This window comes from Nannospalax galili, unplaced genomic scaffold, assembly GCF_000622305.1.
Source record: "Nannospalax galili isolate Female #2095 unplaced genomic scaffold, S.galili_v1.0 scaffold101, whole genome shotgun sequence".
NCBI lineage: Eukaryota > Metazoa > Chordata > Mammalia > Rodentia > Spalacidae > Nannospalax > Nannospalax galili.
In genome coordinates, this window is record NW_008345700.1 from 865,990 (window position 1) to 886,611 (window position 20,622).

Below are 20,622 nucleotides of genomic sequence, written 5' to 3' on the forward strand. Positions count from 1 at the left end.
GGGGGGGGGGGGGGGGGGGGAGCTCCCGGCGCTGGCTGGCCTGGCCCCACACCGCTGGCGTAGACCGTGAGCGCCAGTGAGGACCTCACAGCCCGCATGGGTCCTCGGCCACACTATTTTCTCCGTGGGCGGCTGGCCCGGGGTCCCCGCCGGTCCCGGTCCCGAGGATCGAGGGCTGGACTCCTCCCATACGTAGCTCAGTGTGGCTCGCCGGTCCTGCAGTCGGTACACGTTCTGGACAATGAGGAATGCGCTGGTCCTTCCGAACAGGACGCACTCTGGCTGATAACTAGTTCTGACGGGGCTTTCCCAAGCATCCTCCAGCCGCTAACCCAAATGTTGCCAGTTTGGTTTTATACCAGGTTAAGCAAAATGAAGTATCGCGCTTGGGAACATACGCTTTATTAAAGGTTGTGTCATTAGGTACATCTGTCAATAAAATTAACTCCTCTGGTACAAACCGCCCCATCCACCGTCCTCCCATACTTCGGGAGCAGGCAGAACTAGGCTTGCTCCACTCGCAAACCTTGGGCTGGCTGGGTCCATGCTGTTCCTGCTGGACATATCCAGCAGTAGGCCAGTCAGGGCCTCCCTCCCGCAGCCACACCCAGGTCAGAGCCGCAGATGAAGGCAGCCTCTCCCATTCCCATCTGCACCATGAAGACCATCAGCCTTGATAGACCTCAGTGGTCAACAGCGAGGTCCTCTCCGGATCCAGGCAACCTGCAAGGGCAGTGGCTGATCCTGTGCAGCAGTCCTGGTAGGCTCACTTGCTGGGTGGTGCTGTGGCTCCCTAAGATCCCTCCCTAGGCTAGGCGGCTGAGATGTTGGCCTGCCCTGGAGTGGGGAAGCAAGAACGCACTTAAGGCCTCTGGGCTGTGGGCAACCCCCACAGTTGACTAGGATGGGGAGAGGCACCCTGGCCTGGCCCTAGGTGGCTGCTCGGCCTCCCTACTAGGAGTGGGCCATTGCCTGGCTGCAGCCACCAGGAAGAACTAGAGAAGGCACATGGGAACCCCTCAACTATCAGCTTCCATTCAACATCAAAGGGCCTGGAACAAATGTGGGCCTAACTTGTTAACTGGGGACAAGTACAACCCGTAATAAAGTTAAGGCAAAGTGGCCAGGAGAGGGTGTTGGGCCAAATCTCAGGGTCTTGGGGCTCTGGAGCATTCTGTGGAGTACCAACCTCCACCTGAAGGTGCTGAAGGCTCCAGGGACAGGGCATTTCCATGAGAATTTCTTTTAAATCAGATTCCTCAGCCTACCACAGGCTCAGGCTCAAGGCGGAGAACCGCTGCAGGTATATGCTTTGACTAGAGCCCTTTGCCAAGGCCCAGGAGCTCTACTCCCATATGTGGCTAATGGAGGTACAAAATCTGCTGTGATGTTCAGCGCACAGTACAGACATCAAGAATGCAGAATCGTGCACGGCAAGTGGGACAGGGCACACGGCTGGCCAGCCAAGTGTCAGGGCGCTGGGGGTCCTGGCGGCTGGCAAACCACTTGCCCATGCAAGTGAGACACCACATGGGGCGGCAGTAACATTGTTGGCACTCGCCCACAGCCGGCTCCTGGCAGGTTTTCACCAGCTTCACATTGGCCCGTGTCTGCATGCAGCCTATACAGGCCTCAAGCTCCTACAGAGAGATAGGTGGGACACAGGGGTTGCAAAGGCCTGCATTGAGGGGGTATGCCCACCCTTCAACTTGGGCCAGCCCCTACCTGGCTACTGGACACTGAATAGGCTGGGTTGACCTCCACCAGGGAGGCAAATGTTTCCAGGAATAGGTCACCCAGGCTCTGGCGGATGACAACGTTGGCTGCACTGCGGATGGGGGCACGGAGCTTCTCACATAGTTCGCCATACTCTGCTGAGTTCAGCCTGAAAGGTATGGTCTGATGAGCTGGGCCATGCTGCCCCTGGAGCCACAATGCAGGACCAGAAGCAAGCAGGGCCAGAGAAAACAAGCAACCTTGAGAAGTCCCCAGAGTAGCATCAGGTAAAGATGGTCCTGTGGGCACAGTCCACAGACCCAGTGGTCACTCTCCCCAAGGAAGATGATAGAATAGCTTGGAGCTAAGTGCCACTGAGCTGCAGTCCTGGGCCATCTCAAGAAGCTGTGGAGGTAGTTCAGTGACAGAACAGAAGGAGCAGCACAGGGAAAGCTGAGGGTAACAGGGAACTGGAAGCGGTCAAGTGACTGATGTCACAGCCCCAGGAATGTCTCTGCCCACCCCCACCCTCAGCACCTCCTAAGAGGTGCATGAAGTCCACTGCACCCTCCACAACCACCACACTTACCTTATATCAAAAGGCTGCATAGCAGGGCAGGTGCTTGCTACTCGTATGGTAAGGAGCTGCACAGGTAGGTTTGAGTCTGGTGAGAGATCATGCTGCCTAGACTCTGTTACAGTCAAGTGCACATCCTGTTGCTGAGCCACATGCACACGGTATGTGGTCACCTTCATTACCCACGTGTCTGTCACAATCACACGGGCACCAGGTGCCCCAGTAGCAAACTTGTCAATCCGCCGGAACTCTGTGTTGATGGAAGAGGCAACTGCCTGCCAGCCTGACTGTGGAAGAGCATAGTGGGCTAGGGTTCTGGCCAGTGGGTGTCGGGCCCACCTGTCCTGGGACCAGTAGTAAATCAGGGCACAGCACATAAAGAAGAGAGTCACAGCCAGGAGAAGGAAGACCTGCCAGGCCTCCGGGGCCTGATGGGGTGAGTAGAGCTGCTTCTCTGAGGCTGCAAAGCACATGCCCATGTAGTAGCCTGCAGAAGAGAAGGCATCTCAGGAGAAGTCCAGTCTGCCAGGTACCACATGACCCATCTGAAGACCCTAGTGCTATCCCTATGCTAGGAGAAGGGAGAAGCCACCTCCTCTCTTCTTGCAAGCTCTGGGCCTTGCCAGGGTCACCTAGGACATGGTCAGCTCCCAGCACAGGTGACCCTGACCCCTTGTACCACCACAGCAGGCCTGCCACAACCCTTAGCCACAACAGTGGTACCACATTTTAGGAGAAAAATTTTCAATTTACTTCTATAATTTCACACAAGTAGCACAAAAGTGGGGGGGAGGGAGGGTCACAGACAGACAAAAGGAAACAATGACCTTCCCTAGAACTGTCCCCCTGGCCTAAGGACAGCTCTCTGGACCAGAGCTTGGTCTCTCAATTCTGGCCCCTCTGATAAGGCAAATGGATCCAGCATGGCCCATCCCAGAGTTGGGACACTGCAAGAAAGTAAGCAAGCAATCAACAATGGGGCATGTTGGAAGGACACAGGAACCAGTTTCAGGGCCCTCCTGGCCCAATAAATAAAAACTTGAGCATCAAAATGAATTACAACGTAGTGACTGTGTGGGCAGGCTCTATTTTGCAAAAAACAATAGTAAATGTTAATTTTCAGTCAGATACCTACATGTTAAGATAAGTTGTGACATAGCAACAGGCCAGCTCCTCTGACTGCTTTTGGTGTGGCCCTCACCCTCACGGGTACTTGTCCTCCCTGACTTTAGGGTCTCTGTTCATGCCGTGGAAGTGTTACTACTAATGGGGCTCCAGAAACCCACCCCACAGGCCCCTCTCGTGCAGGGCCCACGGAGGTCAGAGGAAGGCACTGGATCCCCTGAACTGGAGTTACGGACGGTGGTTAGCCAACCGTGTGGGTGCTGGGAATCGAGCCCGGGTCCTCTGCAAGACCAGTCGGTCCTCTTAAGTGCTGGGCCATCGCTCCTGCCCCAGACCGCTCCTGTTGTAATCAGTCAACAGAAGCCCTTTCCTAGCAAGTGCCCCCGGACACGGCGAGGAGGCTGTGCGCATCCTGCACCCCAGGCCACGGCGATGGTCCAAAACTGAGCCTCACTCACAGGCTAGCTTAGGCCACCGCCCCCCAGTCGAGAGAGTACGGGGTGCCCCGAGCGCTCGGTGACGGGCTCACCCAGCGGCAGCAGCGAGTGGCACAGCAGCGTGGCAGCCGTGCGACGGAGGTGGTAGGGCACGAAGGCGGCGTCCTCACTGCCCAGCCAACCCGACAGGAGGTTCTGGACAGTGAGGCCGGCAGAGTAGAACTCGTTCGGCGTGAACACGAAGCACACTGCGAAGACCAGGTAGGCCAGTGTGAAGGTCACCTCGGGACTGTCCATCGCGCCGCCGCCCAGTGCGCAGGAAAGAGACGGGAGCGGCGGGTCCCCTGGCGGTTGGTAGGTAGTGGCTTCAACCGCCAGGCCACCCGCGGGGCACTCTGGGAGACCGAGTCCTCTGTTAGGCCGCACGCGGGGCACTCTGGGAGATGGAGTTCTCCGCGTCCTCCGTTAGGCCGCACGCGAGGCACGGAGTCCCCCATTTGGCCACCCGCGGGGCACTCTGGGAGGATTCTTGGCGTGCTCTGACCGTGTCCGAGGCAGAACTTGAGAGTCTCGGGGCCATAGGGGTGTCCCACAGTGGCCCCCGACAAGCGGCCTCGGCAAGTGGTGTAAACCCACTGTCCGCTCAGCGCCGGACGTCCCCGGTGCGCCCTCAGTCCCGGAAGCGGAACTGCCTGTGCGAGAAGGGCGGGACCAGCGAGGCCTGCGGTTGGCCGCGACGTCTGTGCGGCTCTTGCCCGCGCGCTGATTGGCCGGCATCGTCAACCGTCGGTATTTGAATCTGCTGGCGGGCCGCGGGAAGGTGGGCACGGACTGCGAGCGGGGTGTTGCGACTAAATAGGCTCAGCTGCAGCTCCGGTGCCTGGCGCGGAGCGGGCGCGGCACTGCTCTCTCGGAGTGGGCGGTGGCGCGGGCGCAGGGCCCAGCAGCAGCTGGCAGGTAAGCAGCGGTCTCGCGTACGCGCCGGTAGGAGCGGGGATGAGCGCGAGGCCTCAGGCGGACTTGGATTCTGCCGGCCCTCGTCCCGGTTAGCGTCGCCGGCTCACATTTTGGAGGGCGCACCCCTCGTACCTGGGGTGTCTTCTGTGCTGGCGGCCCCGCCCAGCCTCCCTTGCAGGACCGCGACCTGCACTCCGAGAGTGCCTGGTGGATCTCCTCAGGCTCCGTCGGTGGCGAGTGTCCTGTGTGAGGCTCTCATCTCTGGCCAGACATCCTTTGTACCACCTCTTTTTCGAGCCCGCCGCCCCAGGGATAGTTTTTTTCTCTTGGGTCCTCGTCCTCTCTATCGTTCTTCCGTCCAGCCTGGGCACATCAGAATAAATGGCTTCTCTTGTAGACATTTTGTCGCCCTCCCTCCCCCTCAGAGAAGGTCCTGCTAGCTGAGTTTCTCCTCTTTTCTGAAATACATGTGTCAGGGTTTTCCTAACTCTAGCCAGCAGGATGACTTCTGTATATACCTATGTGCTTTGACTCAAAAAAGCACATTTCCACTCATCCCTTGATCTTACACACCTGCTGACCACTGTTCCAGGTGGGTGGTGTGTTGTTCATTCTTCCCTGCATACTCCAGCTGGGAGACCATCATCAGCTTCAGCTATACCACCTCCCATTGGCACCTGAACCTCATGCTTATTAGTCTCGCCAGGACAGGTGCAACAGCATATTGAAAGCTTCTGTATGCCTCCTCTTACACCCCAGTCAGTCCTGCACCAAGAAGACATCAGCACTCAAGCCTGGCTTCTCAACTCTGTGCCCAAGAACTCCTCAGTAACATGGTTGCCACACAAAGGTGAGAACCTTAGTTTGGATTCCCAGCACCCATCTAAAAATAGCCTGACATGGTGGCAGTGTCCGCAGTCCTAGTAGTGGACAGGTGAAGACTGGAGGATACCTGGACCTCACTGGCAGCTAGTCCTGCTGATTCAGTGAGCTCAAATTCACTTAGCACCCTACCATAGTAAGAGTGTAATTCAAGAAGGCACTTGGCGTCAACCCTCAGCCTCCAGTGCACACACACATAGGCACATGAATGCACATACAGGTGTACATGTGTACACACCAAAGAAAGTCTTCAGCCAAAGTTGGGCCTGGAAATATTGGACTGGTGGTGGTTCTACCTTCCTGCCTGAAAGGCTTCCTAAGACCATGTATCCAGAAGTCTGTGCTTGTATATCCCACAGTATCCGTGTCTCTCCCCACACCCTCCTATAACAGTTTCTCGAGCCAAAATCTTAAACATTGCCCTTGATTTCCCACCACCATCACCCCCAATATCCTTTGTACCTTGTTGGCCAAGCAGTCTAGCTCTCTTTGGTCTCCTCTTGGCCCCCGTTTGGGGCAAGTCAGTGCTTTGTTCTCTGGTGACCCCTAGACTAGTAAGTAGGAAAGAAGATGGTATCTGTAGTGTCGGTGACTAGTGGAAGGACCTAGGGAGTGGAGGTCCTTCTGATACAGAAGCTCCTTGAAACTTGCTGAATAAAGTGGTGACCTGCCTCCCTGTCCTCTGCTGCCTCCTAGCACCTCTGAACTTTCAAGTCTGCGCACAGCCTTGTCCACCCCTCTCTCTAAGAGGGAGTAGACCAGAGCTGCTGCCTTTTCTGTGGGTTTGCTCTCGGCTGACCTTGTGTTCTTTGCCACATCCAGAGGGGTCTGGATCCTCTCTGCCTCTCTAGTTTTTTGTTTTTTCTTACATTTGCTTCCTTGGGGGAGGGGGATGGATAGTGTGGAGGTCAGAGGACAACTTGTGAGAATCAGTCCTCTCCACCAGGTGGATCTTGGGGGCTAAACTGACATGTCAGACTTGGCAGCAAGTGTCCTTGCTGAGCCATCTCATCAGTCCTGGCTCTTTTTCTTACAGCCAGGATTTTACTATCCTTAGCTCTGCTCTTCAGTGTAGTGAAGCAGTGGAGTCACTCTAAACACCTTGGTCTGTACCGTTTCAGCAATTGGCTCAGGAGGTAGCAGTTTACCCTGAAGTGGGACAGGGACTCTAATGCCTCCTCTGGCAGTGCAAACTTTAAACTATAACTGTGCTGAAAGAGGTATCTCCCTGCTGCGCTTGTGGGGCATTTCTGCACAAGCTGTGTCTAATAGTGCAGTTTCATTGCCCTCCCACTAAAACATTCTGCTTTTCCAGGATGAGTCTACATATCTTAAATGACGAAAATGTCCCCAGTGAAAAAAATGCAGAAAACTGCGACTTCCTGTTTTCACAACCAGAACTTACCGGAAGATCCTCTGTTCTTCGTCCATCGCAGAAAGAAAATGTTCCCCCCAAAAACCAGGCCAAAGTGGCAAAGGTAGGTGTGGACTCTAACATATGTGCTTGTCAGGTCCTCTGGGATCTGCTTTTCTGAGAACTCTAAGCTGTGTGGCACTCTGGCTTGCTTGTGAGGGCTTGCATCATGGAACACTCGAATTCTCCTTGCCTTCCAACAGGTGACTTTTCAGACTCCTCTGCGGGATCCACAGACACACAAGATCTTAAGTCCTAGTATGACCAGCAAACTTGAGGCTCCTTTTGCTCTGGACGATAGTGTTGGATTAGAAAACTGTCCCTACATCTGGCTACAGAAAGAGAAGTAAGCATTGGTGCCGTTCAATGTCTTGGAACTGTCTCCTCTCAGAGGGCCATCCTAAAAGCATTCAGGCCTATCACATCTGGGCTGTTTTTCTCCTGATCTTTGCCCTTAGTATATGCAGTACCTGGCCCAGTTAGTCAGATTTAATCATCAGATACTTGGAATGAGTTTGAATACCCACTTCTCTCTGTTGTTGGGCCTTGGCACTCTGTGTATTGTTGGTGTTTTGTTTTTGGTTTTTGGGTTTTTTTTTTTTTTTTTTTGACAGGGTCTCTGTAGCCCTAGTTGGAACTGGAGATGTGTAGTCCAGGGTGGCCTTGATTTTACAGAGATCCTCCTGTCTCTGCCTCCCATCAAAGGTGTGCACCACCACGCTTTTATTTCTATAAAAGACTATTTCTTTGATGAAATACTAGATCTCATCTCCAGGGAAGATGATCTATAGTTTTCTTCCTTTTAAATTCCGCCTATCCCTTCTACTTGAAGTCAGCACTTGCCTTCCTACATGAGGGCAACACTTGGAGAGAGCAGACAGAACTCATAGGCAGGAAGACTGTCATAGGACCAACTAGTCAGAAGTAGGGAGATGGTTCAGTCGGGAGTGGTTGCCACACAAGGTGGAGGACCTGTGTTCGGTCCTTAGGGCCTATAGTTAAAAAGCCCAGCACAACCATGCACACCTGGAATGCCAGCCCTAGTGAGGGAGGACCTCTGGGGCTCACTGACCAGCCAGGCTAGCCAAAACAGCAAGCTCCAAAAAAATACCGTGCAGAATGTGGTTGAGAAAGATATCCAGTGTTGATTTCTGGCCTCTGCACGCACATTCACACACAAACGATCTAGTAAGAACAGGTGCAGCTTAAAGGATGGGGAGACAGTCCATGGCAAGTTATGTTAGGCATGGGCCTGGCAGGGAGGTCAGAAATTTCAAAGGTTCAGATCTTTCATTAGTACGTATGTGTGGTTGAATACCCTGGTACCTTAGTTTCCAATATAATGGGCAAAACCTAACTACAACCTAGCCAGGTGTGATGGCACATGCCTTTAATCCCAGAACTTTGGAGGCAGAGACAAGCAGATCTCTGAGTTCGAGACCAACCTGGTCTATATCAAAGTTCCAGGCCAGCTGGGGCTACAATAAGACCAAAAAAAAACTTCAAGGATGTTTAACCAAAAGGGGCCTTTGATCAAGAGACAGCTACCAAGATGCAGCTGCCATTTCCCTTGGTTTCCTCATATCTAACTCTGCCTATGGGGTATCTGGTACAGTCTCCTTCCTTGAAAGGTGGAAACTTTCTTAGAAGCCATTCTTCCCCAAATTTAGTCTGTTGCAATTGGATGGGAAAGGGTAACAGCACCTGGCATAGTTCCTCAGGGTGGGCTTCATGGGTGCCAGTCAGCCTGCCAAGACAAAGCAGCTTTGCTGTGCTTTCCTAGAGCCCTGAGCTTTTACTCTGTCAGCTTAGCTGTTGCTTGTGCTCAGCTGCACACCCTCTTATTGCCCATCCCTACTCTCCTCAGTGGGTGTGTGTCTGCGCTATCACCATTATTGTGTCATGTTGAAAAGGAGCAGGGCAGGGGTGGGCACCACCCTTCCATCGACAGGGTAGACTGTACCACTACTGTCTCCTCCTCTAGAGCTACCTCCCCACCTGGGCTCTTAGCTCTAACGTTCCTTTTAACCCTAACATTTGTTTTCATAATAATGCTGGGTATTGCCCTAGGTATCTGCAGAGAAGAGAGCAGCTGGACTAGGCTGTGGGAGTTTCTTACCCTAAAACTTCTTGATTTTAGCTTTTTCAAACTAGGAGAAAAGTTGCAAGAATAGGACTCTGAGTGTAGGGTTCTCTTCATCTGAGTCACTGAAATGGCAGTTCTGACTGTGACATTAGCCTCCTCTGGCCAAAGGTTAAATAACACTTGCCCCAAGCACAGCACAGTATGTGTCCTCCAACATTGTGGTTGTGATGCCCAGCACTGTCCCAGAAGGGTTTCCAGCCTGTTAGGGTCTCTGTGGCCCTGCCACCCTAGGGTGTTAGATACAAGGCACAACAGTGGCCTAGAAATGTGTCCTCTGCTCAGTCTGAAGGCAGTATTCTTTAACGTTTTGGTTGTTAGCCTTAGCCTTTAACAGCTGCGCTATCCCTCCAGCCCATGAAGGCAGTATTCTTAATCGCACATTCCTTCTCCTCTGAAGTTCGTCACATAGCTGCTGGTCCCCTGCTTAAAGGGGAAAGTAGGTTAGTGAAACTAACCAGAGCAGCTGGTTTGTCATGCCTTTGTTCTGTCTTAGAGCTGTGTGGCTCCTGGTACCGTCAGCACTGACCATGGGCAACAAGGTAGAGCTCATTCTTCCTAATGTTTTCACTTAAGCTGAAATCTAGTGGAAAACCTCAAAGGTTACTTAGTGTTAACTATACCTGTTTCCTAAAAGCCAACAGTTCACCAGGGAAGTAGACAAAACAGCTACCAGTGGAGTTCTCCAGAAGCAAGCAAGCATTGATGCTTCTCTGGGAAATGAAAACTCGGCCTTTGAAGGCAGTGGTTCCAACAAGCATGGCTCAGCCCCACTAGATGACCTCAGTTACTCAAGTTCTTCCCAGAGCCCAGGAAGTCCTAAAAACCTGGTGGCCTCTCCAGGACAATGGCCTGACAGCCCTGGTCAAGCCTTGAAGGAAGGCATTAGTATTTATTCCTCAGATAAAAGCATTCCATCTACCTGTGAGATCCTAGAAGACCCTGCTGAGACAGTATCCCCACACACGGAGGAGGCTTCTCCTGGAACCCTGGGAGAAAGCTCATCCCTAGCTGCCTTGCCTGTAGCTGCTGCTTCATCTGGTCCAAGCTCTGAAAGCCCTCAAAGAACAACATCCCCCACAGACCTGGCTGATGAGGCCCCAGCCTGCCCCAAGGATGTAGATATCCTTGAGCCAACAATGGACATCCAGAGCCCTCCCCACGTGTGTTCATCTGGTTCTGAGAACTCAGTCCCGGCTGGCCCTCTACAGGCTAGTGGGGCCACAGACCCAAGTCCTCAGGAAGAAGCCACTGGCCAAATGGTCATCCATTCAAGGAATGACTCCATAAGGCTAGAATTTGACTTCTCTGATGATACCACCAAAAGGGTGTCTCCACCAAAGAGACTGGCTCTTGCTGGCCTCCAGCCTTTCCTGAAGGAATCAGATGCCAGGCAGGAACAGGCCCCCAAAGAGGCAGAAGAAAGCGATAGGGCCGGAGAGAAGGTTGAGTGTCTGCAGCCTGTTTCCCATGGCTCTTACCACCTCGACTGGGACAAGCTGGATGACCCAAACTTCAATCCATTTGGAGGTGACTCTAAGCCTAAGGACAAAAAGGCTCAGCTCCTGGAAAGCCCCAAGAGCAGGTCAGCTGCTGTGGCTGAGCAGCAAAGTGCCAGACCTACAGACATGGAGAACTCTGCCAGCCAGTAAGTAGGAAGGGGACATAACCATCCAGGGGTAACTGCTCAATACTGTGTGTGATCCAGGGCCTGAGTCCAGATAAATGCAAATTTATCCTTTGCATGACCAGCTTAGTACTCCCCCTGCACCTACAAGACAAAGAGGGCTCAGGCAGGCTAAAAGAACAGCTGCAGGGTCCCATCCCAAGACCATGGGGGTGCCCTAGCTTTCCTCTACTGTGTGACGGCTTATGTACAACTTTGTACATATGTAAACTGCAGGTGGTGTGACTCTTACCCTGGCACCCAGGTGACTCTAGAGTTCTGAGGCAATAAAATATAAACTCAAGCTATCTGTCACTCAGGTGAAAACTGGCTGGCACCAGAAAGCCAATGTCCCTAGGTAGATGCCCTCCAGGAGGCAGCTGTGACCTAAAATGGGTGCTGTCATTCCAGCAGCCATGTAACCTTTCAGCTGCAGGATGACGTCCTCCTTCACATAAGCTTGTAGCACGAGCATCTTAAGTGAACCAGTACGAGAGGTAGATGATAGTTCCATGCAAGAGTGTGGGACATAGGGAGGACCCAGGCCTCTGATGACTCCCTCCTCTCTCCCTCCTCTCTCCCTCCTCTCTCCCTCCTCTCTCCCTCCTCTCCCTCCTCTCCCTCCTCTCTCTCCTCTCTCCCCTCACCCCTCTCCAGTCAGCTGCCTCCAGCCCCAGCGGATACGCAGCATTTGGTAGAGATGGCAGCCAAGAGCTCAAGAGCAGAAGGCAGGGTTCAGGTACGTGAGTGCACACTGACAGTGCATCCCCAAGCTGTCACCATGGTTACACACACATAGAAAGATAGCAGGAAAGGCTGCCAGCACTCTTCTGGTGACAGGGTGAGATACACCACTGTTGTCTCCCCTAGAGCCACTTCCCATCAGGAGGCAGGTGAGGCAATGCCCTACCCAGGACTCCACTGCACAAGATGACGCTGACCTTCCCTCTAGGAGGGAATCTTGAATTCCTCAGGCACTTCAGCTCTTATAAGTTGTCTGGGCAGTGAGCTGATGGCGCCTTCTACTGAGCCAGTGCCTGAGCCATCTCAACAGGGACCAGAGACTACCTTGGACCTGAAGGAGGAGAGCTTCAGAGACCCAGCAGAAGGTATATAGTCCTAAGATGTTGCTGTAGGCTTGCCTGAAAGACCCTGTGAGCACTTTTGTTCCTACGAATTACTTGGTTCAGCTATATCATCTGCAGGTGATCATTCCACAGGCTATTATTCCCTGGTTAACTCGCATACAAACTTCTGGTCCATAAAAAGATGGGTATTTTCAATAAAAAGAGATGGGTTCAATTTGGATTCCTTACAAACCCACAGTCATCAAGAAGGCTAGCAAAGCCTAAGGTCTCTCCCTGACAAAATAATTGCAAATTCTTTCCACATGGAAATAAGTTCAGCCAGACAGGCCTGCCACCCTCACATGGCACCCCTGGAGTCAGTCACAAGTGCCCTTTCATGTATGGGTCCTCCAGGAGTGTAGTGTTCTAAGGGCTTATCTTTGTATCGAATGTCAGTGCTTTACTTTTTTTTAACCCATTGTTCAGTGATGGATATTTGGATGGTCTCCACATCTAGCTGTTACAGTAATGCCACAGCCAGGTGGCTCATTCCTTTAATCCCGGCACTTGGGAAGCAGAGGCATGTAGATTGAGTTTGAAGCCAGCCTGGTCTATACAACGAACTCCAGGCCAACCAGGGCTACATAGTGAGACCCTGTATCAAAAAAAAAAAAAGCTGCAGTGAGCATTGTGTCCAAGTGTGGGGCAGGCTTTGTTTTCTTGGGCACATAACTAGAAGTAGAGTCATGGGTATAGCCACCATGCTCAACTTTTCTGAGGAACTCCAGTTCTAGGAGATCCAACATCCTCTTCTGGCCTCTGCAGGCATTGTACGCATGTGGTGCACTTAGATTCATGTAGGCAAAACACTCATACACATAAAATAAAAATAAGCCAGGTGTGGTGATGCGCACCTTTAATCCTAGCACTCTGGAGGCAGAGGCAGGCAGACCTCTGTGGGTTTGAGGCCAAGCCTGGTCTACATAGTGAATCCAGATCAGCTGTGGCTACAGAGAGACCCTGTCTCAAAGAGAGCTAAATAAATAAATAATAAATTTTTTTTAAAGTTGTCTCTTAAATTGGCAAATTATGAAGGTAAGTCTCTTACCAAAACTGTGGCTAGTAGAAAATAACAGTCGGAGCACTGTGAATGTGGCTCAGAATTCTTGAATAGCATGTGTGAAGCCCTGGTTTTGATCCGAGCCCACCCTCTGTCACAGAATAAACAAGGCATGGTGGTGCATGCGTGCATTCTCAGTACTCAGAAGGTAGAAGCAGGGGCTGGAGAGATGGCTCGGTGGGTAAGAGCACTGACTGCTCTTGCAGAGGACCCAGGTTCGATTCCCAGCACCCACATGGTGGCTACAAACTGTCCTTAACTCCAGTTCCAGGGGAATCCGAAAACCCTCTTCTGACCACCTCGGCATCGCACTACACGGGTGCACTCGTCCACATACATTCAGGCAATACACTTGTACACATTTAAAAAGATCTATTTTCACTTAGTACTTTACCTGCATGCACTTGCACGCATGTCATGCAATGCCCACAGAGGCCAGAAGAGGGTGTCAAATCCCCTGGAACTGGAGTCGTTAAAGGCCAGGGCTCTTAACTGCTGAGCCACCTCTCCAGCCCTCTAAATAAATCTTTTATCTCAAAAGTAGAAGGAGGACCAAAAATTCAGTTATCCTTTGCTACATAGAGGGAGTTTGAGCCCAGCCTGGGCTGGGGAGCCTATTTCCAAAAAGAAGTGACAATTGGATCTCTATTCATGGGTCCCACATCCTTTGATGCAAACAACTTCAGATACAAAGTTTTTTAATAATCTGTTCTGAGGGGCTGGAGAGATGACTCAGCAGAGGAGCTGGGTTCAGTTCCCAGCACCCACATGATGGCTCACAACCATCCAGAACTCTAGTTCCAGGATATCAGACATCCTCTTCTGGCCGCCACAGGCATCACACACCTGGTGCACTTACACATAGGCAGAATACTAATGCACATAAAAATTTTAAAAAGACTACTGGATATGAAGGAACAGAGCCCCCCACCCCTTGTGCAAAGCTAGGGCCTCTGCTGGGCTTCCTTCACAGCAGCAGGGAAGCTGCTGGCTTGGCTGTTGGGACCAATCCCTGCATTTACTTCAAAGAACAGGGTTTCCCCTCCTTGAGACCTTTGGGTGCATAGCCCTCAGCCTGGGGTATAGGAGGTGAATGGCTACTATGGTTTGCTGTTCCAGTTCTAGGTACCAGTGCGGAAGTGGATTATCTGGAGCAGTTTGGAACTTCCTCGGTAGGTACCTGGCACCTGGTGGTAGCCTCAGCCAAAGAGTGCATACGAGTTATCTGAGGGCACTGATCTCCCCATACTCAAGAGCTGCTTCTGGCCTCCACAGACATTGCACACTTGGTGCACTTATAGCTCCGAAATTTTGGCTAGTTGTGTCTGAGGGCCCCTGTCCTGCACCTGCCAGACTCAGTGGCACCCTGTGGTAGCAGAGCCCTAACCCAAAGTACCTCTATCCCCAGATAATCCTGGGCCCATCGGAGTGTGTTGTGCTTTCCCTAGACCCCTTTGCCCAGTATGATTCACTCTGGCTCCTGGGGCTGCAGTCTGTTGACAGAGGTGAATCCTGATTTGCCCTGTCCCATCTCCCCAACTCCCAGTTTAAGGAGTCAGCCTGGAGGAAGCAGTCTTTGTACTTGAAATTCGACCCCCTTCTGAAAGACAGCCCTCTGAGGCCAGTGCCAGTGATCTCCTTAACAAACAGGTATGTCTCCTCTGAAGCTATTAGCATGAGTCAGGGAACTCTAGTGGCTGTTACCAAGTGAACTGGTTGATAAAGAGACTTCTGAGATGAAATGATCTGGGGGCTAGAAAGATTGCTCAGCAATTAAGAGCACTGGTTGCTCTTGTAGAGGACCCAGGTTCAATTCCCAGCACCCACATGGCGGCTAACAACTGTCCGTGTAACTCCAGTTTCAGGGAATCCCATGCCTTCTTTTGACCTACATGATACAGTTACACTTAAACACATGCAGGCAATGCACACGTACACTCAGAATAAAAATGATAAATAAAAATTTAAGGGAATGATCTAAACTAGAATAAGTCACAGTGATGGACCACAGGACAATGAGCCTGGAGCTAGCCTTGTGTGGCAGGCAGCCCATCCTCCATTAAGAGACCCTTCACACATGCCACCCAGGTGGACAGAAGCTCTAAACACACAGCAGAGGTAGCACGTTGGTCCAGCTCAGACCGTGGCCCATTTCACAAATCTGGTAACTTGTGCTACAAAGGCAGAGATTAACAGAAACCATAGAGCCTTCAAATCTGACCTTTGTGGGGAAACCTAGAATGGTTGCTCATTTGGAAGAAAATAGTCAAAATTATGTGAATTGAGAATGACTAGTTAAACAACGTGAGAGTTTTGAAACCAGAAAAAAAAAAAATCGCCCCTAACTGGGAATTTACCCTATACACTGAGGACACCCCAGGAGGTGTCTAGCACCTCAGCAAAGCTTGCATGAGCAGTGAAGCTTCAGGCCTGGCTCTTGGGGAGGTTGAGAGGGCGGTGGAAGGAGAGCCAGCAGCCTCCAGGTCCACATCTACAGTCTCTACTCCCAGCCTTTGTTGGTTTTTAAACTGTAGCTTGTTAAGACAATGCATCTGCCGTTTAGGGCCTGCTAGACACTCAGGGTGTGAGGTAATCCTGCTGCCTGTTTGGTCTCAGTACACAGGATAGAGATGAGCCTGTTGCAGAAAATCCGCTGGAAGCCAAGCTTGTGGAATTGGATTTCTTGGGAGCTTTGGATGTTCCTGTAAGCATGACAGTATCTTTGGAGCAGTCTTTTAGTGATCTCAAGAAATGTGAGTGATCTTGTGGGGTGTATGCTTTACCCCCACAGGTGCCAGGCCCGCCCCTGTGTGTCATTGAGCCTGGAGGTCTCCTGCCTGCTGGACCTATTGTCGACATGCTTCAGTACAGCCAGAAAGACCTGGATGCAGCGGTAAGAACAGGCCTTTAGCTGGTTTGTAAAATTTGGAGGCTGTCTTGGGGAATAACTGAGAGCTAGACCCAGGTGCTTCTAAGTCCATAGTGTGCACGCTGACCAGATACACCCAGGCTGTGTGCACACATCTTCCTCTTGCCTGTCTCAGGGCAGGCCTAGGACCCTGCACTTCCCTTAGGCCTGTACACAGCCACCTGGAATGGCATTGGGGAGCCCCTGTGGCTGTCTTGCAAACACTGAGGGATACTCGCTGGGAGCCTGCTGGGTTCCACTTCGTCAGGTCGCCCTCATGAGCACAGCCAGCTGTCCCACTTCTTGGGCTCAATGATGAGGCTCCAGAGACCTTGGCGTAAAATAGATGTCTGGTTGGGCAGAGACCCCCCCCCAGACTTGTGGTTGTGAGCCACATGCCAGCTGAGGTGTGGCTCCCGCAGGTGAATGCAGCACAGCAGGAGAACCTGGAACTGAGAAGCAAGTGTGAGGAGCTCAACACGAAGTACCTGGAGATGGGGTAAGGCTGCAGGTACCTGCCAGTGCTGACCTGGGTCTGCCCACATGGCCAGACACAGACACTGTTCTCCTCCTGTAGGAAGATTGTGGATGGGTTTGAGAAGATTGTGTACCAGTCAATGGGTGAGTGCGGCTGCTTCCCTCCTCTTGTGTTCCAGGCTAGCCCTATCCCCTGAAGTCCCTTCTGAACAGTATCCTGTCCGTTTCACTTCTTAGCAACCACGCCTACCCCCACAGTGAAGAAGCCTCTGAGGATGAGGTTTAGTAAGGTACCAATGTGGCTAGCAGCCACTGGACACTGAGCTGACAGCTAAAGCTCTAATGAAGGACAGATGCCCTGCTGTTTGTCCACTGTGCCCTACCCCACCCCAGAGATAACTGCAAATAGCAAGGCAGGAACACAGGCCTCAGGCTCCTGGGGGTGTTCCTGTAGGGACTTACCAGGGCAACAGTGGCTAGGACAGATGACTTCCTATCTCCCCTCCCCAGAGGTACACACAACCATGTGGCCCATGCCTTCACATGGGCTTTAAGCCCAGCACACTGGGACTTACTTCCAGTCTTACTAGAAGTATCCAGACACCTCACTGCTGGGTCCTGGGCTAAGCTCCCTATGAGACTGACATGGAGGAGGCAGCCCATGTCATGTCCCAGAGAGCATGGGAAAGAGGGAAGGCTTGTCATCTTGCGGGGGACACTTAATAGTGTCCATGCCTCCTGCACCCTGCAGCTGGCTCCCTACCTGTCCTGCTGCTCAGTTCTCCCCTTCATTTCGGGGACTGTTTCCAGCACTCAATATAATGGCTGCCCCCTAATTCCAAGTGCTTACCTTTTTTTAAGAGGAAGCTGAGAAACAGAAAGAACTTGCCCAAGACAAAATCCAGAAAGTTCTCAGAGAGAAAGACCAACTAACTGCAGACCTGAGCTCCATGGAGAAGTCCTTCTCTGACCTTTTCAAGAGATTTGAGAAGCAAAAGGAGGTGATTGAAGGCTACCGCAAGGTGTGTTGTGTTGCCCTGGCTCTCTGTTCATGGGCCCTAGATAGCAGCTGGGCCGTGAACTGTCCTCTGTGCCTGGGCCTCTGACTGCATCTTCCCTGTCCCCAGAAGAGGGAGTGAGAGCCCAGCCAGGTCTGGGAGACTCGGGTTTGGGAGGTTATATAAGCTTCAGCAGAGGATGCTGGGGTTGTGCTCGGTGGAGTGTGCCTGGCATGTGTGAGGCTTTAGCAAGGATTTGTATTTGGGGTTTTTTTTTTGTTTGTTTTACTTTTTGTTTTTGAGACAGGGTCTCCCTGTAGCCCCAGCTGGCCTGGAACTCACTGTGTAGACCAGGATGGCCTTGAACTCACAGAGATCAGCCTGCCTCTGCCTCTGAGTGCTGGGATTACAGGCATGCACCACCACACCCTACAAGGATTTGTATTCTTGAAAGATGGTGTTTTGGGGACATCAGATGGAAACTGAGCTATGAGCTTGGGGTTATCCTACAGAAGACGGCAGGCTACCAGAAGATAGGAGTGTCAACTACTGAGCTCCACCTCCTGCAGCATAACCCTCAGCAGCCAACTTCTTAACCTCCGGGCACAAGGCCACCAGAGCCCTCAGGGTTGTCACAGCCCACTGTATTGGTCCTCTGCACTTTCCAGCAGGAACTAACACCTGTCAGTGTGAGGGCCTCGGGATCAGGCCCAGGTCCCAGAGGTGGAGATCCAGGAACTGCACTCTGGAAGGGGTCGACTGTAAATACACACGGGAGCTTTTTCTAAAAGGAAAATGGGGAGGGGGCGGGGGCAAATGGCTCAGTGGTTAAGAGCACTGGCTGCTCTTGGAGAAGACCGGGATTCAAATCCCAGCACCTACATGGCAGGTAACAACTGTCTATAACTCCAGTTCCAAGGGATCTGACATTTTCTGACCTCAGGCATTGCACGACACAGGTGCACTCACACACATGCAGGCAATACACGCATATGCATAAAAAATGTGAGTGCACCCGTGTCATGCAATGCCTCAGAGGTCAGAAGAAAGCATTGGATTCCCCTGGAACTGGAGTTAAGGACGGTTCGTTGCCACCATGTGAGTGCTGGGAATCAAACCCGGGTCCTCTGCAAGAGCAGTCAGCGTTCTTAACTGCTGAGCCACCTCTCTAGCCCCAATAACTTCAATTTTTTAAAAGGAAAATGGGAAGTACTGTTTCACTAATGTCCCCCAGAGCCTTGTATCTACAGTCTGCACCCGACCCTGAGAGTCCCCACATGCCAAGACTCAGTGGACTCTGATGGAACAGCACATCATTAATGTTCTGATCTGTTCATTCTCAAGAATGAAGATTCACTGAAGAAGTGTGTTGAGGAATACATAGTGAGGATTGAAAAGGAGGGACAGAGGTACCAAGCGCTGAAGGCCCATGCCGAGGAGAAGCTCAGACTGTGAGTACTAGGCACCCACCTGGGGAGGAGAGCTGGTTGCATCTTCCCTGAGCTAGACCTAGCCTCTGCCTCATCTTTCCCTCTAGAGCAAATGAAGAGATCGCCCAAGTACGCAGCAAGGCCCAAGCAGAGGCACTGGCCTTCCAGGCGAGCCTGAGGAAGGCACAGATGCAGATCCACTCTCTGGAGAAGACTGTGGAGCAGAAGGTAGGACATGGGAACCCTGGGCCCTGTTTCTCTGGACACGGCTTTGATGCAGGGAGTACCTTCCCAGAAGTCCAGAACCAGCCTCTCCCTTTCTAGTCCTCCCAGTCTCCCCACCCAGGAGATAGGCGGGATCTCCCTAGCAAGTTGCCACTCCCTCTGAACACCCTACCATAAACCTGGAGCCTCACCTTTTCTCCTTCAGACTAAAGAAAACGATGAGTTGACTAGGCTCTGTGATGACCTCATCTCTAAGATGGAGAAGATCTGACAAGAGCCTCAGCCAACACCAACCTGTCCTGTCTGTCTCTAGTCCATCTGGTTTGTCTCTTAGCTTTGTGTTCTTTTAACCCTCACTCTTTTCTAAACTACTTTGCTTTTAAAAGAAGACTAAATAAAGTTTCCTAATTTCAGATTCTTAAATCACCCTGATTGTCGTTTTCTTCTTTAATAGAATATCTTGTTTTGTTTTGTTTTTTGGTCTTTTTGAGACAGGTCTCCCTGTAGCCCCAGCTGTCCAGGCTGGCTTTGAACTCACAGAGATCCGCCTGCCTCTGCCTCCCGAGTGCTGGGACTACAGGCGTGTGCCACCACGCCCGGTCTAATAGAATATCTTTTATTCTTTGACAGTTTTGTACATATAAATAATGCATTTTGAACCAGGCAAGGGGGTGCACACCTTTAATCCCAGCACTCAGGAGGTGGATCTCTTGAGTTCAAGGCCAGCCCGGTCTCCATAGCGAATCCAGGCCAGCTAGGGCTACAGGGAGACCCTGTCTCAAAAAAAAAAAAAAGTGCATCTTGTTCATATGCACCCACAACAACTCCCACTCTCCCTGCCATATCCTTTTTGTTAATAACCCCAAATCCAGTTAGTGCTGCCTGTTGGCATGTTAACTGATCTTGTTCAGGTAATCATGGCTCCAGTGATCACGTGGGTGAAAATGGACGTGTCATGTCCAAAGACCGCACTTCACAGCACCCATCCATTTTCTCTAACGTTCTCCGAGCCTTGACGGTGGGGGTTGGTACAGATGTCCCATTTAGGACTGAGCACACAGCAGACACTTAGCTCATTGAGTATTAACTGCTGACCACTGCAGAAAGCTTTTCTGGCCAAAGTTTAGGGGAATACATCTATAAAGATTTAGAAGGCAGTTTGACAACATGTGGGTTAGCAAAACAACAGTACCTCCCAAGTTATGAACTTTTTACTAGGTTTACAGTATCAGGCCTGAATTCCTGTGGAGCAGACCTCTGATCCAAAAGCAGTTGATTACCCCCATGTCACTATTGCACCAGTGGGCACATGTTGCCTGGCAGGCTGATAGTTGTAGCATTCAGGGCTGATAGTACGCCACCCTTGAAGGGGCTAAAGTCCTATCCAGTTTTCAGACTTCCAGTCAGCCACATAGGGTAGGGGAGACCCTTTCTACCTTGGGATCACAGATCAGAAGCCAAATGGATCCAAGTGTCCATA

General features: G+C 51.7%; 2 protein-coding genes across 7 annotated transcripts; one reads left to right on the forward strand and one right to left on the reverse strand.

Moving 5' to 3' along the window:
• Window positions 1–384: 384 nt before the first annotated feature.
• On the reverse strand, window positions 385–4,296 carry Tmem129 (transmembrane protein 129). Of its 5 annotated transcripts, XR_607567.3 has the most exons (5): window positions 3,948–4,296; window positions 2,306–2,780; window positions 1,726–1,885; window positions 1,190–1,640; window positions 697–837 (listed from the first exon to the last, which is right to left on the reverse strand). XR_607567.3 is itself a non-coding variant. In XM_029567682.1 (4 exons), exons 1-4 carry the CDS (start codon window positions 4,150–4,152, stop codon window positions 691–693), a joined length of 987 nt encoding a protein of 328 aa, XP_029423542.1. In that variant the 5' UTR covers window positions 4,153–4,296; the 3' UTR covers window positions 385–690. The 5 variants fall into 5 exon arrangements, 4 of the variants coding, with proteins under 4 accessions (XP_029423542.1, XP_008840047.1, XP_008840049.1 ...); XM_029567682.1 differs by lacking the exon at window positions 1,190–1,640 and having other exon boundaries at window positions 385–837; XM_008841825.3 differs by having other exon boundaries at window positions 695–1,640.
• Window positions 3,979–19,565, forward strand: Tacc3 (transforming acidic coiled-coil containing protein 3). Of its 2 annotated transcripts, none has more exons than XM_008841824.3 (16): window positions 3,979–4,116; window positions 7,010–7,172; window positions 7,312–7,454; window positions 9,889–10,899; window positions 11,575–11,656; window positions 11,870–12,026; window positions 14,224–14,276; window positions 14,651–14,754; window positions 15,721–15,808; window positions 15,896–15,997; window positions 16,435–16,511; window positions 16,590–16,633; window positions 17,351–17,511; window positions 18,832–18,938; window positions 19,025–19,145; window positions 19,348–19,565. In XM_008841824.3, the coding sequence occupies exons 2-16, from the start codon at window positions 7,011–7,013 to the stop codon at window positions 19,411–19,413; spliced, it is 2,478 nt and encodes an 825-aa protein (XP_008840046.1). In that variant the 5' UTR covers window positions 3,979–4,116; window position 7,010; the 3' UTR covers window positions 19,414–19,565. The 2 variants fall into 2 exon arrangements, with proteins under 2 accessions (XP_008840046.1, XP_029423541.1); XM_029567681.1 differs by lacking the exon at window positions 3,979–4,116 and adding an exon at window positions 4,650–4,812.
• The last annotated feature ends 1,057 nt before the right edge of the window (window positions 19,566–20,622 follow it).

Excerpts from the sequence above, each read along its gene's own strand:
- Tmem129 (XM_008841825.3), bottom strand. The coding sequence starts at position 4,152 with ATGGACAGTCCCGAGGTGACCTTCACACTGGCCTACCTGGTCTTCGCA. Across the intron at positions 2,781-3,947 it reads CCACTCGCTGCTGCCGCTGG|GCTACTACATGGGCATGTGC; the intron begins GTGAGCCCGTCA and ends TCTCTTCTGCAG. Across the intron at positions 1,886-2,305 it reads ATGCAGCCTTTTGATATAAG|GCTGAACTCAGCAGAGTATG; the intron begins GTAAGTGTGGTG and ends CATACCTTTCAG.
- Tacc3 (XM_008841824.3), top strand. The coding sequence starts at position 7,011 with ATGAGTCTACATATCTTAAATGACGAAAATGTCCCCAGTGAAAAAAAT. Across the intron at positions 14,277-14,650 it reads AGCAGTTTGGAACTTCCTCG|TTTAAGGAGTCAGCCTGGAG; the intron begins GTAGGTACCTGG and ends CCCAACTCCCAG. Across the intron at positions 17,512-18,831 it reads TGATTGAAGGCTACCGCAAG|AATGAAGATTCACTGAAGAA; the intron begins GTGTGTTGTGTT and ends TTCATTCTCAAG.